The following is an 18053-nucleotide window of genomic DNA, read 5'->3' as shown; positions in this document are numbered from 1 at the left end:
AGGGGGTACCGGTGTCAAGGTAATTGAGGTAATATGTACATGTAGGTAAAGTGACTATGCATAGATAATAACAGAGAGTAGCAGCAGCGTAGAAGAGGGGCATTGCAAATAGTCTGGGTGGCCATTTGACTAGGTGTTCAGGAGTCTTATGGCTTGGGGGTAGAAATTGTTTAGAAGCCTCTTGGACCTAGACTTGGTGCTCCAGTACCTCTTGCCGTGCAGTAGAAGAGAGGACAGTCTATGATTAGGGTGGCTGGAGTCTTTGACAATTTTTATGGCCTTCCTCTGACACCGCCAGGTATAGAGGTCCTGGATGGCAGGAAGCTTGGCCCCGGTGATGTACTCTGCAGTACGCACTACCCTCTGTAGTAGAGGTCGATCGATCATGGTTTTTCAACACCTATACCGATTATTGGAGGACCAAAAAAAGCCGATACCGGTTAATCGGGCCGATTTTTATAAATATATAAATATTTGAAATAATGACAATTAAAACAATACTGAATGAACACTTTTATTTTAACTTAATATAATACATAAATAAAATAATTTAGTCTCCAGTAAATAAAGAAACACGTTCAATTTGGTTTAAATAATGCAAAAGAGAAGAAAGTAAAAGTGCAATATGTGCCATGTAAAAAAGCTAACGTTTAAGTTCCTTGCTCAGAACATGAGAACATTTGAAAGCTGGTGGTTCCTTTTAACATGAGTCTTCAATATTCCCAGTTAAGAAGTTTTAGGTTGTTGTTATTATAGAAATTATAGGACTATTTCTCTCTATACAATTTGTATTTCATATACCTTTGACTATTGGATGTTCTTATAGGTACTATAGTATTGCCAGCCTAATCTCGGGAGTTGATAGGCTTGAAGTCATAAACAGCGCTGTGCTTCAAGCATTGCTAAGAGCTGCTGGCAAACGCAGGAAAGTGGTGTTTGAATGAATGCTTACGAGCCTGCTGCTGCCTACCACCGCTCAGTCAGACTGCTCTATCAAATATCAAATCATAGACTTAATTATAATATAGTAAACACACAGAAATACGAGCCTTAGGTAATTAATATGGTCAGATCTGGAAACGATCATTTCGAAAACAAAATGTTTATTCTTTCAGTGATATACGGAACCATTCCATATTTTATCGAACGGGTGGCAACCCTAAGTCTATAAATTGCTGTTACATTGCACAACCTTCAATGTTATGTCATAATTATGTACATTTCTGGCAAATTAATTCCCGTCTTTGTTAGGAAGAAATGGTCTTCTCAAAGTTCGCAATGAGCCAGGCGGCTCAAACTGCTGCATATACCCTGACTCTGCATGCACTGAACGTAAGAGAAGTGACACAATTTCAGGCACAGCATTGATTATATGCAAAGCAGGACAAGCTAGTTAAACTAGTAATATCATCAACCATGTGTAGTTAACTAGTGATTATGTTAAGATTGATTGTTTTTTATAAGATAAGTTTAATGCTAACTAACAACTTACCATGGCTCCTTGCTGCACTCGCATAACAGGTGGTCAGCCTGCCACGCATTCTTTTCATGGATTGCAATGTAATCGGCCATAATCGGCATATAAAAATGCAGATTACCGATTGTTATGAAAACTTGAAATTGGCCCTTGCGGTAGGAGGCCGAGCTGTTGCCATAACAGGCAGTGATGCAACCAGTCAGGATGCTCTTGATGGGGCAGCTGTAAAACCTTTTGAGGATCTGAGGACCCATGCCAAATCTTTCCAGTCTCCTGAGGGAGACTGTCGTGCCCTCTTCACGGCTGGCATGGTGTGCTTGGACCATGTTAGTTTGTTGGTGATGTGGACGCCAAGGAACTTGAAGCTCTCAACCTGCTCCACTACAGCCCTGTCGATGAGAATGGGGGCGTGCTCGGTCCTCCTTTTCCTGTAGTCCACAATCATCTTCTTTGTCTTGATCACGTTGAGGGAGAGGTTGTTGTCCTTGCACCACACGGTCAGGTCTGTGACCTCCTTCCTATAGGCTGTCTCATCGTTGTCGGTGATCAGGCCTACCACTGTTGTGTCATCAGCAAACTTAATGATGGTGTTGGAGTTGTGCCTGCCAGTGCAGTCATGAGTGAACAGGGAGTACAGGAGGGGACTGAGCACGCACCCCTGAGGGGCCCCTGTGTTGAGGATCAGTGTGAGGATGTGTTGTTACCTACCCTTACCACCTGGGGGCGGCCTGTCAGGAAGTCCAGGATCCAGTTGCAGAGGGAGGTGTTTAGTCCCAGGGTCCTTAGCTTAGTGATGAGCTTTGAGTTCACTATGGTGTTGAACGCTGAGATGTAGTCAATGAATAGCATTCTCGAATAGGTGTTCCTTTTGTCCAGGTGTGAAAGGGCAGTGTGGAGTGCAATAGAGATTTCTTCAGCTGTGGATCTTTTATTTTGTATTTTTTTATTTCATCTTTATTTAACCAGGTAGGCCAGTTGAGAACAAGTTGTCATTTAGTTAAAGAAGTGCGACAGAAACAACAACACAGAGTTACACATAAACAAATGTACAGTCAATAACACAATAGAAACATGTACAGTGTGTGCAAATGTAGAAGAGTAGGGAGGTAAGGCAATAAATAGACCATGGAGGTGAAATAATTACAATTTAGCATTAACACTGGAGTGATAGATGTGCAGATTATGATGTGCAAGTAGAGAATAGAGATACTGGGGTGCAAAAGAGCAAAAGAGCAAGAGGATAAGTAATAATATGAAGATGAGGTAGTTGGGTGTGCTATTTACAGATGGGCTGTGTACAGGTACAGTGATCTGTGAGCTGCTCTGACAGCTGAAGCTTAAAGTTAGAGAGGGAGATATAAGACTCCAGCTTCAGTGATTTTTGCAATTCGTTCCAGTCATTGGTAGCAGAGAACTGGAAGGAAAGGTGGCCAAAGGAAGTGTTGGCTTTGGGGGTGACCTGTGAAATATACCTGCTGGAGCTTGTGCTATGGGTGGGTGTTGCTATGGTGACCAGTAAGCTGAGATAAGGCGGGGCTTTACTTAGCATAGACTTATAGATGACCTGGAGCCAGTGGGTTTGGCGAGGAATATGTAGTGAGGGCCAGCCAAAGAGAGCATACAGGTCGCAGTGGTGGGTAGTGTATGGGGCTTTGGTGTCAAAATGGATGACACTGTGATAGACTACATCCAGTTTTCTGAGTAGAGTGTTGGAGGCTATTTTGTAAATGACATCACCGAAGTCAAGGATCGGTAGGATGGTCAGTTTTACGAGGGTATGTTTGGCAGCATGAGTGATGGAGGCTTTGTTGCGAAATATGAAGCTGAGTCTAGATTTAATTTTGGATTGGAGATGCTTAATGTGAGTCTAGAAGGAGAGTTTACAGTCTAACCAGACACCTAGGTATTTGTAGATGTCCACATATTCTAAATCAGAACTGTCCAGAGTAGTGATGCTAGACGGACAGGCAGGTGTGGGCAGCAATCGGTTGAAGAGCATGCACTTAGTTGTACTTGCATTTAAAATCATTTGGAAGGAGTGTTGTATGGCATTGAAGCTCATTTGGAGGTTTGTTAGCACAGTGTCCAAAGAAGGGCCAGATGTATGCAGAATGGTGTTGTGTGCGTAGAGGTGGATCTGATAATCATCAGCAGCAAGAGCGACATCATTGCTATATACAGATCTGTTGGTGCGGTATGCAAATTGGAGTGAGTCTATGGTTTCTGGGATAATGATGTTGATGTGAGCCATGACCAGCCTTTCAAAGCATTTCATGGCTACAGACAGGTAGTCATTTAGGCAGGTTACCTTAGTGTTCTTGGGCACAGGGACTATGGTGGTCTGCTTGAAACATGTTGGTGTTCTTGGGCACAGGGACTATGGTGGTCTGCTTGAAACATGTTGGTATTACAGATTCAGACAGTGAGAGGTTGAAAATGTCAGTGAAGACACTTGCCAGTTAGTCAGCGCATGCTCGGAGTACACGTTATCACAGCTATTTAGGTCAGTGGTCATGACGGCCATGAACATAACCACGTCCAGAGAGAACCTTTGTTGAATAAAGACCAAATTCACTCTCAAATGATTCGCTTTTTTACACTTCATCTTTTACCAGGAAGAGATTATTGAAAGTCTAGAAACCCTTCACCCTTTATATTCAGTACCAGTCAAAAGTTTGGACACACCCACTCATTCTAAGTATTTTTTAAATTATTTTTTAAAAACTATTTAGTCAAGACATCAAAACTATTAAATTACACATACGGAATCATGTAGTAACCAAAAAAGTGTTAATCAAATCAAAATATATTTTAGATTCAAAGTTGCCACCTTGCTTGAAGAGAGCTTTGCACACTCTTGGCATTATCTCACCAAGCTTCATGAGGTAGTCACCTGGAATGCATTTAAATTCACAGGTGTGCCTTGTTAAATTTGTGGAATTTCTTTCCTTAATGCATTTGAGCCAATCATTTGTATTGTGACAAGGTAGGGGTAGTATACAGAATATAGCGCTATTTGGTAAAATACCAAGTTGTAAGGGTTTTCCTGTGGTGAAGGAGAGGCGGACCAAAACGCAGCGTGGTTATATTGATTCATGTTTAATAAAAAAAAGATAAACACGAACACTACAAAACAATAAACGTGGAAAACCAAAAACAGCCCTATCTGGTGCAAAACACAGAGACAGGAACAATCACCCACAAACACACAGTGAAACCCAGGCTACAACTAATGACACCTGCCTCTGATTGAGAACCATACTAGGCCGAAACATAGAAATACCCCAAACCTAGAAAAACAAACATAGACTGCCCACCCAACTCACGCCCTGACCATACTAAATAAATACAAAACAAAGGAAATAAAGGTCAGAACGTGACACAAGTCCATATTATGGCAAGAACGGCTGAAATAAGCAAAGAGAAACAACAGTCCATCATTACTTTAAGACATGAAGGTCAGTCAATTTCAAGTGCAGTCGCAACAACCATCAAGCGCTACGATGAAACTGTCTCTCATGACGACCGCCACAGGAAAGGAAGACCCAGACTTACCTCTGCTGCAGAGGATAAATTAACTAGAGTTAACTGTACTTCAGATTGCAGCGCAAATAAATGTTTCACAGAGTTCAAGTAACAGACACATCTCAACATAAAGTGTTCAGAGGAGACCGCGCGAATCAGGCCTTCATGGTCAAATTGTTGCAAAGGAACCACTACTAAAGGACACCAATAATATGAAGAAACTTTCTTTGGCCAAGAAACAATGAAGCATGGAGCATGGAGGAGGTGGATGTGATGGTGTGGGCGTGCTTTGCTGTTGACACTGTCTGTGATTTGTTTAGAATTCAAGGCACACTTAACCAGCATGGCTACCACAGCATTTGGCTGCGATACGCCATCCCATCTGGTTTGCGCTTAGTGGGACTATCATTTGTTTTTCAACAGGACAATGACCAAACACACCTCCAGACTGTGTAAGGGCTATTTGACCAAGAAGGAGAGTGATGGTGTGCTGTATCAGATGACCTGGCCTCCACAATCCCCCGACGTCAACCCAATTGAGATGGTTTGGGATGAGTTGGGCCGCAGACTGAAGGAAAAGCAGCTAACAAGTGCTCAGCATATGTGGGAACTCCTTCAAGACTGTTGGAAAAGCATTCCAGGTGAAGCTGGTTGAGATAATGCTGTTTTGGTTACTATATGATTCCATATGTGTTATTTCATAGTTTTGATGTCTTCACTATTATTCTACAATGTAGATAAATCAAAATAAAGAAAAACCATTGAATGAGTAGGTGTGTCCAAACTTTTGACTGGTGCTGTATCTACTTGCGTGTTACACACAGTCAGACATCACTAAACCCACAACTATTTGCATATTACACATGAATTTCCACAGTCAACAAGTCTTCAGTGATGTGTTGACAATATCCCCAGCTCTCCAGTACCATAGCATGTTTCTCTAGCTTGATCCGATTCTCTGGCACATGCAGCTAGGCGTTACGCAATAATCCCAAGCCCAAAGCCTCTTACCAAGATACACTGGGGCCCTGATCGGAGTGCCCGCCGCCCAGCCCATTGATCTCCATTCACAAGATTACCCATCAACCACTTCACTTCACACAACGGACTAGTGTGTGTCTCTGTGGATGTGAGCAAGCAAGGAAGGGAAGGCTTAAGTGAACTAGATTAACAATGATAGACAACTGTATTGTACAGCCTCAAGCACACTCTGGATGTAACACACACACAAACACAAACACACCTTTCTCTCTCTCTCTCTCTCTCTCTCTCTCTCTCCCTCTCTTCCCCATCTCTCTTGCTCCTTCTTTCTCTTCCTCTCTCCCTCCATCTCTCACCCTCTCTCTCTGTCTCTCCCCCTCCGTCTCTCACCCTCTCTCTCTCTCTCTCTCTGTCTCTCTCTCTTTCTATCTCTCGCTCTCTCTGTTATTTCAGTCTTGTTAAGCGTCAGTCAGCCCGGACATGCCTGGGGCTGGAACGAGTTATTTCAGTCCCTATTTTGTTCACACGCACGCACGCACACACACACACACACACACACACACACACACACACACACACACACACACACACACACACAGGAAGGAAGGAAGGAAATACCAATTGCACAGGGCAGACGGGACGGAAATAATCGTCACACAGCCAAGGGGAAGGAAATAATCGCTGTGCAGTGGCTAGGGGGACAGACATAATCGTCACACGTTAATGGAGTGTGCTGGCCGGTGGAGTGATATTGTTGATTGATGTAATGTAAACAATGCGGTAGTCAGTCTCTACATTGCTCTCTTCCAGGCAATGTTGATTAGGGGAAATAAGGCTTAGCTCTCAAATGGCTGTGATATCCAGTTGAATTAAATCAGTGCAAGACAATTCAGGAAATTGTTTTGAATGTCATTTGTTAATTGTTTAATTGGTCATAATTGATGAGGTTGATGAATTTAGCTGTGCATGCATGTGTGTATTGAAATTGTTCTAATAATGGTTGTGTGTTAAAACAGTGGCCACTGGCCAGTCGTCCTCTGGTATTAATCACCAAGGTAATGACTCTTCTCGATCGCCCTGGCAACCTCTCTCCATGGCAAAGATGGCCACAAACCTTGTCGGGCTGTAACCAATGATGTATATAAACCCTGGATTTTTGATGCTATGCATTAGCCATTGAGAGGCTTTGAAGCCACCGGTCGGCCATATTTGCACTCCCTAGTAGGAGCAGTCCTCCATAGGAATGAATGGAATGCTATAGTATTTCAATTTAATGTTTCAAGTATTTTTTGTTGTAGTGGGGGCAGTAACAATAGTAATCTCCAAAAACTATACTTTAAGGGTAATGATTTTATATAATAAATAAAAAAATGTTTGGCTCATATAATATAATTTAAAAGTCTGCATTAGGGTGTCTATAATAAAATACATTTGTCAAAAACGAATGTAGACATTAATAAATGCATTTCTATAGCTTTCAAAATATTTTTTTACTACGGTGGGGGAGTGCCGAGATGAAGGCACAGTGGCTTCAAAACTGTGCCCCCTGCCAGTTATCTAGTGGATATATAAATCAGTGGTTGTAACAGAGTCAACTGGCGCATTATTAAAACACAGACATGATTATACCAAGGTAACGATTAGAAACTAGAACATACTAGAACAGGAACATAATAAGAACAGGAGGATCATCAGCTCAGAAGGTGGGACCTTTCCCCTGTCTCACGGAGGAGAGACAGGAATAACTGTCAAAGATGTACTAAACAGTCTGCAAACAAGCAAACACCGGCCACGAGCGATATGTTTACAATACAGCGTTGGTAATAAAGCATAATTTGTTCGACCGCAACTTCTGGGGTAGCTAACTTTAGCTTGGTACCTAGCTAGCACCAATACTACCAGCCTGAAAACAATGACCAGTAGAAACTGCAGTCATTTTCTTTATTATTAGCAATGATTTAGGAATCCTTGTAAGTAAGTATTAGCTAGGTTGCCACTTGTTGTTCGCCTATTGAAATTGAACTTCAGTTCATGACAATAAATAGCTAGCCAGCTACTTGACCCTGTTGCTCAAAGCTAACGTTATAAGCAGCCAACTAGCTTCATCTGGCGAGTGAGACTCGACCGGACTGGGTTATGTGTTGTGAAGCTAGCCACAATAAGGATTAGGCACAATATTGCAATTTGCAGGTTTGCCTTCAAAATAAATGTATGTCATTGACAGTGATGCAAATGAACAAAACTAGTAGAATTATGCCATACTTTTATTTTGAAGGCTAACCGAAAAGTCCACTGTTGTGGCTAATCCTTACGTATCGATGAGTCATTGTGACATATGAAATACGATTGATAATGTAATCAATGTGTAATAACTACATATAAAATGTATGAATGCGTTAAATAATTATGTGACGTGCAGTCATATCCAGGTCCTGATTGGTAAACAAACTTATTTCACACGTCAAATAGTGTTAAATAGTAAGTGAAAGAAATAGGTTTTGATTATGTTTTACTGGTAATGGGGACATACGTAAATGCCAACAAAATAACTTTTTGGTCAGTCTGTGTGTGTGTAACCTTTTTTTAACTAGGCAAATCAGTTAACAACCAATTCTTATTTACAATGACGGCCTAACCCAGCCAAATCCAGGCGACGCAGGGCCAACTGTGCGCTGTGATACAGCCTGGATTCGAACCAGGGACTATAGTGACGCCTCTTGCACTGAGATGCAGTGTCTTAGACCGCTGCGTCCACGTGTGTGTGTGTTAACTATTTAACTGTTCTAGAATGTTCAAAAGGCTGCAAAAATTGTCAATATCGGGTATCGGTATTGTTTTTTTTGTCAAGGAAAATATTGGATATCGGTATCGGCCAAAAATGTAATATCCGTGCATCACTAATCTCAATAGTCTATGGGAGAATCTCAATTGCATACTCCTCACGTCCCCTCTCTCCTTGCCTCTTTCTCAAACCCATTGGATGAGAAAGCCAAAGGTCCCTTCTCTCTAACCTTCACCTCCAATGGGTTTTGAGAAGGAGGTAAGGAGAGAGTAGGCCTACTACTACTCTGACTATTGAGATACAGCCTTAATGTCTGTGTGTCTCCTCTGTGAGACAGGAGAAAGGTCCCACCTTCTGAGCTGATGATCCTCCAGTTCTTATTATGTTCCTGTTCTAGTCTGTCTTAGTCACTGAGTCTCATTAACCAGCGCATTTAGACATGGAAACTGTGTTCCTAATCACCTGACCACTCAGCATTATGACCCCATCCTACTCATCCCCAGAATCTTTAAGACACAAAATGTCCGACCAGACACACAAGCTTGCCATTTGACACAAAATGGCTGAATCTCAATTGACACCCTGTTCCACATGTAGTACACTACTTTTGACCAGACAAAGAATGGTTCTGAAATTGCATCCTAAGATAATGCACAATATAAGGAATGGGGTGCTATTTCAGATGCTTTTACGCTACTGCTACTCTCTGTTCATCATATATGCATAGTCACTTTAACCATATCTACATGTACATACTACCTCAATCAGCCTGACTAACCGGAGTCTGTATGTAGCCTTGCTACTTTTATAGCCTCGCTACTGTATATAGCCTGTCTTTTTACTGTTGTTTAATTTCTTTACCTACCTATTGTTCACCTAATACCTTTTTTGCACTATTTGACATTGGCATTCACTATTTGTTAGAGCCTGTAAGTAAGCATTTCACTGTAAGGTCTACACCTGTTGTATTCGGCGCACTTGACAAATAAACTTGGATTTGATTTGATTTGCAGATCGCGTCAGCATCGTGCACAACATTTGACCAGAGCCTTACTGAGATTTGGTAGATCCCTTTGATGCAAAATGACCGTACAGACACACTAACCGCTCGTTTAATACATTACCCTTTTAATGTGGTTTGAGTGTGACCAATGGAAACTGATTTACTGCGGTGGTGGCAAGGAGCCATTCTGGCCTCTCTCTCTCTGTCTCTCTTTCTCTCTTTATCTCTCTCTGTCGCTCTCTCGCTTTTTCTCTCTCGCTTTCTCTGTCTCTTTCCCTCTCTCCCACTTTTTCTCTCGCATTCTCTGTCTCTCTCGCTTTCTCTATCTCTTCCCCTCTCTCCCTCCCTCTCTTTCTCTCTTACTCTTGCTCTGTCTCTCTCTTCCTCCCCCTCCCTCCCTCTATCTCTCTCACTTTCTCTCTCTCTCTCTGTGTGTGTGTGTGAGTTGACTCTTCAAAGCGTTATGCTCTAGAGGTGAATCATAAATTAGATGATGTCATTTAAGACAACACACGACGCCTCCAAAGCAGAATCAGCCATGCATCTTATATTAGCTTTAGTATGCCTCTTATTGTGGCTCTGAGGCTAAATATTAATATTTTGAAGATAAAGTCCGGGCTTTTTTGTTTTGTCATTTTGTTCTCCCACCCACACAATCCTCTTTAGAGAAGACTGAGCCACTGTTGCTAAGAGATCATCCCAGCTTTAGCGTCACATGCAACGCCTACACTCGCTTCTTTCCTCCTCTCCCACATACTGTATATTATTAGCCTTTGTGTGTGTAGGAAATACAGTTGTTATTGTTTTTTTTTACCAAGATGGGAGATTGTGTTTGGATGGAATTGCTTCTTTGACTAACTCAATTGTTTGTGGGACGCTTTTTGCAGCCATCGCAAGAACATTATCTCCCATATTTGTTATTTTTATATTTGTGATGTTGAAATGTTTCATTGTTGGATCTGAGAAGAGGATCTAGTCTCCAGAGTAGCTCCTTCTCTCTGGCAATCGAGAGTGACATCTTGGGGTTTTCTCTCCTTTCTCTTTCCTTCAACATTAATCTAATGTTGCAACAGCATCCAAAGCACCTGAGCTTTCACCACCAAAACCGTGGTCATGTATACACTATATATACAAAAGTGTATGGGGACTTACAAAAGTGTATACGCCCCTTCAAATTAGTTTATTCTGCTATTTTAGCCACACCCATTGCTGACAGGTTGCAATCTCCATAGACAAACATTGGCAGTAGAATGGTCTTAGTGAAGCACTCAGTTACTTTCAACGTGGCACCGCCATCGGATGCCCCCTTTCCAACTAGTCAGTTTGTCACATTTCTGCCCTGCTAGAGAAATGTTATTGTGAAGTGGAAATGTCTAGGAGCAACAACGGCTCAGCCGCGAAGTGGTAGGCCACACAGTCTCACGGAACGGGACCACTGAGTGCTGAAGCACAGAGGTCATAATAATCATCTGTCCTCGGTTGCAACACTCACTACCGAGTTCCAAACTGCTCGAAGCAACATCAGCACAAGAACTGTTCACCAGGAGCTTCATGAAATGGGTTTTCATGGCCAAGCAGCCGCACACAAGCCTAAGATCACCATGCGCAATGCCAATGTCAGCTGAAGTGGTGTAAAGCTCGCCGCCATTGGACTCTAGAGCAGTGGAAACGCGTTCTCTGGAGTGATGAATTACGCTTCACCATCTGGCAGTCCGATGGACGAATCTGTGTTTGACGGATGCCAGGAGAACACTACCTGCCCCAATGCATAGTGCCAACTGTAAGGTTTGGTGGAGGAGGAATAATGTTCTGGGAAGGCCCTTTCCTGTTTCAGCATGACAATGCCCCTGTTCATAAAGCAAGATCCATACAGAATTTGTAAATAATAATAATTTTTTTATTTTTTATTAATAAAAACCTTGGATGGCTTGTTTATTTTATCACATTTGATTAGATAATAGCATATCTTTCCCCATTCAAGAGAGTGAAAGACGTTGTTTACACATCCACCCTAACACTACACTACACGTCACTCAATGTGACATTCTACCTGCTACACAGAAAACAACCAAAATCAACATTATTTTTCATTATTTCATTTCACAAGATAGAATGAAAGTGCGTGTAAGGCATTGAGAATTAAAGCTGATTCTTGAGATTGGACACATCGCAATGCAAGCAGCTTAGTAGCTTCCATAACATTCTTTAAACGCGTTCTCCTGATGGCTGATATATAGCAGGGCTGTAAGAACCCAATTTAGTTTTTGTTCTTCAGTCCATTTTCTGTCACTGTTCCATTACATTTTGGGTGGTTGTTTTGGTAACAGCAAGTCATGTGGAAAAAATCTGCGTCCACACTGAGGTTGCGTAATGTATCATTGGGAACCACATACAGATGTGGTACAAATCAGAACTCAAAAGATCACATGTTTTTTGTTGTTGTTGCTCTTTATACATATCAAATATGACAAATAATTGGCAAAAGATCAGAGTTGGGATTCCTTTGAGATCAGTGTGGGGATCAGCATTGAGATCAGTGTGGAAGAACTTGACTGGCCTGCACAGAGCCCTGACCTCGACCCCATCGAACACCTTTGGGATGAATTGGAACACCGACTGTGAGCCAGGCCTAATCACCCAACATCAGTGCCTGACCTCTTGTGGCTGAATGGAAGTAAGTCCCCGCAGCAATGTTCCAACATCTAGTGGAAAGCCTCCCCAGAAGAGTGGAGGCTGTTATAGCAGCAAAGGGGGGACCAACTCCATATTAATGCCCATGATTTTGGAATGAAATGTTCGATGAGCAGCTGTCCACATATTTTTGGTCATGTAGTGTATGTTATTATTCACCTGTAAAATAATTTTACCATTCATCCTTATGAGGATATTCATTCTTTTGATGTAGTACTGGTGACATAAGGGTGTTGAAAATCTGTGACAAGGAAGTTTTTTTTATGTAAAGAGCTGACTTAGTAGTCACCTTGGGGAGTTGGACCAAGGGAGCTTGTGGAAGGATGGTTGATGGTTGTGGGTCTCTCTTTTCTCAGCAATAATTGACTCAGTGGGGTGTAGAATGCAGATGATACTGTACTCATTCTCACTCCCTCTCGCTCTCTTCCTGTGTGGGTGTGTTTTCAATGTATCAATGACGTCAATTCCCTACTAATCATCTCTCTCTCCTTCTCTCCCTCCCTCTCTTTCTCTCTCTCTTTCCGTAGGGGCGTATCTGCAGAAAAGCAGGGAAGTCCAAGAAGGCGTTTAGCCGCAAAGAGGCGGAGGCCACCTTTAAGAGTCTGGTGAAGACCCACGAGAAATACGGCTGGGTCTCCCCCCCTGTGTCTGACGGCTGAGGTGACGGGCCGGCCATGACACTAGCTAGCCATGCTAACCATGACACACCACGCTAACTCGACTCCTCCTCCTTGACCATACCACTCCACCGCTCCAGTTGTTTTCGGTTGCTTTGGGTTTTTTCTTGTTGTTGTCTTCATCAGCTCACTGAGACTTCAGAAGGAACAAATAAAGGAACGCTTGCCTACTTCGTCTTCACTTTGCCGATAATCGTCATAATCTCGTCATCATCAAGCCTCCCTCCTGCGCTGCACTCCTCCCTTCCTCCTCTCTCTCTGCGTTCATCCCTCCTTCGGCTGAGTAGAAGGTTCTGCGGGATGTGCGTGAACGGACTTATTCAGGAAAGTGTGTGTGTGTGTGTCAGCGGAGTGTTTGTCACAGCGGTTGATGGATTGGGTTTCCGACACACGCACACACACACCAACCACACACCAACCACACACCCACACTGACTGTGTGGGGATCTGTGGAAAGACTGTGAAAGACTACTGAGAAGAGGGAGATGTATCCCCTCTCCTCTTTTGTCCCACCCTCCCATCTCACCTTCCTTCCTCTCCTCTTTTGTCCCACCCTCCCATCTCACCTTCCTTCCTCTCCTCTTTTGTCCCACCCTCCCATCTCACCTTCCTTCCTCTCCTCTTTTGTCCCACCCTCCCATCTCACCTTCCTTCCTCTCCTCTTTTGTCCCACCCTCCCATCTCACCTTCTTTCCTCTCCTCTTTTGTCCCACCCTCCCATCTCACCTTCCTTCCTCTCCTCTTTTGTCCCACCCTCCCATCTCACCTTCCTTCCTCTCCTCTTTTGTCCCACCCTCCCATCTCACCTTCCTTCCTCTTATCCCTCATCGCTCTCTCTAAGCTGACACTACAATGTACTGAACTGAAGTCCATCCAGTCTGCCTGATCATTAAATCCTGACCAGGCTGTTGATGTTTAATAGACAGGCAGTGCAGGACGGCAGCTCATGCATTCACCCCTTCTTTTTTATTAGATTTTTCTCTCCTCTGTTCTTTTCTTTTGACTGTGCTGTTTTTCACAGTTCAATGCAACATGAAGATTGTAATGTATGTAGAGCTGTGCTCTCTCTCCATCTCGCTTTCTATCGTTAATTCTCCTCTCTCTCTCTTTGTGGCTAAATTTAGACCTCAGTGTGTTGCGTAGACGGTTATTGATTTCCAACGAGAAAAAAAATCACTCGCTTTATATGCAGAGACTGTACGAATAGAATGACAGTCGACCACAGCAATCTCTCTCCTCTCTCTCTTGCTCACTCTCCTCTCTCTCTCTTTCTCTCTCTCGCTCTCTCTCTCCTCTCTCCTCTCTCTCTCTCTCTCTCTCTCCTCTCTCCTCTCTCTGTCTCTGTCTCTTTCTCTCTCTCGCTCTCTCTCTCCTCTCTCCTCTCTCTCTCTCTCTCTCTCTCTGTATCTCTCTCTGTATCTTTCTTTCTCTCTCTCTCTCTCTCTCTCTCTCTCTCTCTCTCTCTCTCTCTCTCTCTCTCTCTCTCTCTCTCTCTCTCTCTCTCTCTCTCTCTCTCTCTCTCTCGCTGTCTCTCTCTGTCTCTCTCTCTCTCTCTCTCTCTCTCTCTCCCCTTTCTCTCTCTCTGGTCACATTATCATGTATAGATGAAGACCAGCAGCTATAATTCATAATCCATGATTTAGGTACCAGATGGTCAAGCTAATAATCAGGCCCCTGAAAGGTGTGTGCATTGGCACATCACATGCACACTCAGCATTTAGCGTTGGCTCGCGTGCACACACACATCTGCCAGCGTGGCTGTGTGTGATGATAACACCCCTAAATTAGGATGGACAGAGCAGAACTCTGGCGAGGATGGAGTGGTGGAATAATAAACAAGTGCCCTCTGAGAGATGACTGTGTCTCAGTGAGCTCCTGATTAATGTCTGGAGGGAGGGAGATAGGGAAGGAGAGAGGGAGGGAGAGAGGGAAGGAGAGAGAGGGGGAGAGAGGGAGGAATAGAGGGAAGTAGAGAGGGAGGAAGAGAGGGAGGAATAGAGGGAAGGAGAGAGGGAGGGAGGGAGAGGGGAAGGGAGAGGGGGAAGGAGAGAGGGAGGAATAGAGGGAAGGAGAGAGGGATGCAAAATTTGATGTTTACCGCCAGCTCCTCGAAATGTCAACTGGAATTCAGAATGGCTGAAAAAACATTGTGTGTAAAGCAATGTTCATACAGTACATCCTTATAGATGATGTTCATCATCAGGGGGATGATATGTGTGTGAGAGTGGTTGTCTCGTGTGTGACGGTCTCTTGGACACAGTTAAAGACATCCCCATCTGGTATCTAATCATGAGAAAGGGTACGTTTTAAAATGGTACCCTACTGTATTACCCATCTAGTGCACTACTTGTGACCAGAGCCCTATGTAGGAAATAGGGTGCCAATGGGATGAGGCCTAAGTCAGTGCTGACGGTCTTCTTCCTTTTCTGTTGGGGACAGTCAAGTCAGGGTTGGCTGTGGGCGTTTCTCTGTGCTTACGATGAGAGGAGAAAACTACTGTAAAATTAAGAATTAATATAAGACAAAATATCTCCAAATTGGGTGTTTGCTGGTTTAAAGAGAATCATTTTGTGATATAGTTTAGATCGTTAGTTTGCAGACACTAACTGGGTGAATCAGTTCTGTTGTATTATATCTGCATGTGGTAAGTGATTGGTAGCTAGCTATCTTTTTTTCAAGAAAAACAACGGGAAAAACGACGACGGGGTAAAAAACGAACAGCAAAATGCTGATCTTCTCTTGTTCTCTTGATTTCCGTTTTCTGTATTTATATTTTTCGTTCCGACTTCCTAAAAATACTTTCACGTTATGTTCTTTGAATGTTTGTGTTTTAATTTATTTGTGGTTTGCCAAAATGAAGATGTTGAAGCATGTCGCAGGTATTGTCACAGAAAAAGAGAAATAAATCCGAACTAAGAATGATGATGCTTATCTGTGTCAGAAGGAGGGTGTTCAGTTGTATATTTTGTAGGGGACTTTCAAAGAACCAGATTAAGAAGGACTAGACAATGATGTCAACATTCTCCAGGAACTAATCTCACTGGGAGCAGAACTCTATGGAACCCACTGGAACTGAAGGATCAATCGGGATTCTCTGCTCTCACGTGTATTTCCTACTCTCTTCTGTGATATCACTGATGTCCATCCTTCTTTTTCTGGTTCCAGACTTCGGTACTGCTCGGGTAGAAGTTGCCCTTAGGCACAGATCTAGGATCAGTTTACCCTGCCTAAATCCTAACCTTCACGATTACAATGGAATACGCACATCTGCCCCTAGATCAGCTTCTTGGGGCAACTTCACCCTACTCCCGATTGAAGTGTCTAGTCCAGGCCGAGGTCAAAAGTTCAAAAGGTGAAAGGTCATTGCAAGACCAAACAGGAATGTGCAATAAAAGTTACAGCTTATTGAAACTGATGAATGGACCTGGTTTTGTTTGTATTCACTCACATGATACACAAACATTTATCTATTGATCTCTTCTCTATTCAAGATCTTTGTTGATGTTTTTCATGTCATCATGACCATGTGAATCATTATCTCTTCACTGTCCAAGATCTTTGTTTTTCCTTAGAGCTATTCCGGAGTAGTTATGGTACATTGAATAGTGGAGGCACAGCCAACAGCGTCCAATGTTAGGATCTCTACCAAAAATGTACTAAGCATTGACTTACCAAGTTTTCACCTGTTTTTCAGAGGGAAAAGTTATTCCTGAAGAGGTAAACTTACATACTGCTGCACACATTTTCTTGACCCACTTTAGACCCACTTTGGTCTCCGTTGTGCTCCAGTTTTATATTCAAACACAGGATCTTTCTCCATTGTCTCAGAGCTTCCATTGTCTCAGAGCTTAGCTAAATTCATCTTTTGTCTCTGCTATCTGAAGAGTCACCAGGTCTGGTTCAATTGGTATCAGAACAGAATGTCTTCTATGAGCTTTCATCCTCTGTGTGTGTGTATTAACCCACTAGGCTAGCACGCTATTTCTACAGTTACTCAGCTATTAATAGTCAGTTGTCCTACTGAATGTATTCAACTGAAATGTGTCCTCTACATTTAACCCAACCCCTCTGAATCAGAGAGGTGCAGGGGGCTGCCTTCATCGACATCCACAGCGCCCAGGGAACAGTGGGTTAACTGCCTTGCTCAGGGGCAGAAGGACATATTTTTACCTTGTCAGCTCAGGGATTCGATCCAGCAGCCTTCCGGTTACTGGCCCAACGCTCTAACCACTAGGCTACCTGTCATACTACTTCATCCTCTCAAATACATGTCAGAGAGTGGAGTTTCCATCCCAATCTGGGCAGCAACTCACAACCGTCTACACACCAACACAACACAAAGAAGTACTGTCAATAACCATGACCCAGAAAAGTCAAGAAGGAACAAGTAATTAGGGATAAAAAATCAAATAAAACATTCCAAGGCATACAAGGAAATATTGCAGTTGCTCAATGGTTCTCTATCTAAGGGTCTTGTGTATGCCTTTTTAGGTGATGGTGTCATACCAAAAAATGCAGTACACATACACAAACAGTGAAGCAGCTCAGGTTTATAGCTGCCCCAGTGGACTGATAGGGTGCTCAGTTAGGGAGGTTGAAAATAGGAGGGACAGGATGACATGGTGAACCACAGGGAGATAGTTTTGTACGTAGTGGATGAGTAATAGCTTCAGGTGCTCAGCTAGGGAGGTTGAAAACAGGAGGGACAGGAGGACATGGTGCAGCACAGGGAGATAGTTTGGACGTAGTGGATGAGTAATAGCTTCATACTGCACTAACACATCATTTATGGATGACTATGTGGAATGGATGACTATATCTCAAGGACTGCTGGTGTTAGAGTGCCTTCAAGTGTGTGTGTGTGTGTGTGTGTGTGTGTGTGTGTGTGTGTGTGTGTGTGTGTGTGTGTGTGTGTGT

General features: G+C 43.1%; 1 protein-coding gene across 1 annotated transcript in view; it reads left to right on the top strand.

Moving 5' to 3' along the window:
• The window catches only part of LOC109908552 (ubiquitin-conjugating enzyme E2Q-like protein 1), a 21866-nt gene extending 5315 nt beyond the window's left edge, over positions 1 to 16551 (top strand). Inside the window, exon 3 of the mRNA XM_020507207.2 lies at positions 12987 to 16551. Coding sequence (XP_020362796.1) covers positions 12987 to 13118 — 132 coding nt within the window. The 3' untranslated portion in view covers positions 13119 to 16551. The remainder of the gene's footprint in view (positions 1 to 12986) is intronic.
• Positions 16552 to 18053: the final 1502 nt, after the last annotated feature.

Source organism: Oncorhynchus kisutch, linkage group LG17, assembly GCF_002021735.2.
Source record: "Oncorhynchus kisutch isolate 150728-3 linkage group LG17, Okis_V2, whole genome shotgun sequence".
Classification (NCBI taxonomy): Eukaryota; Metazoa; Chordata; class Actinopteri; order Salmoniformes; family Salmonidae; genus Oncorhynchus; species Oncorhynchus kisutch.
The sequence above is the reverse complement of the archived record's forward strand: the minus strand, read 5'-3'. Positions and strand labels throughout refer to the sequence as shown.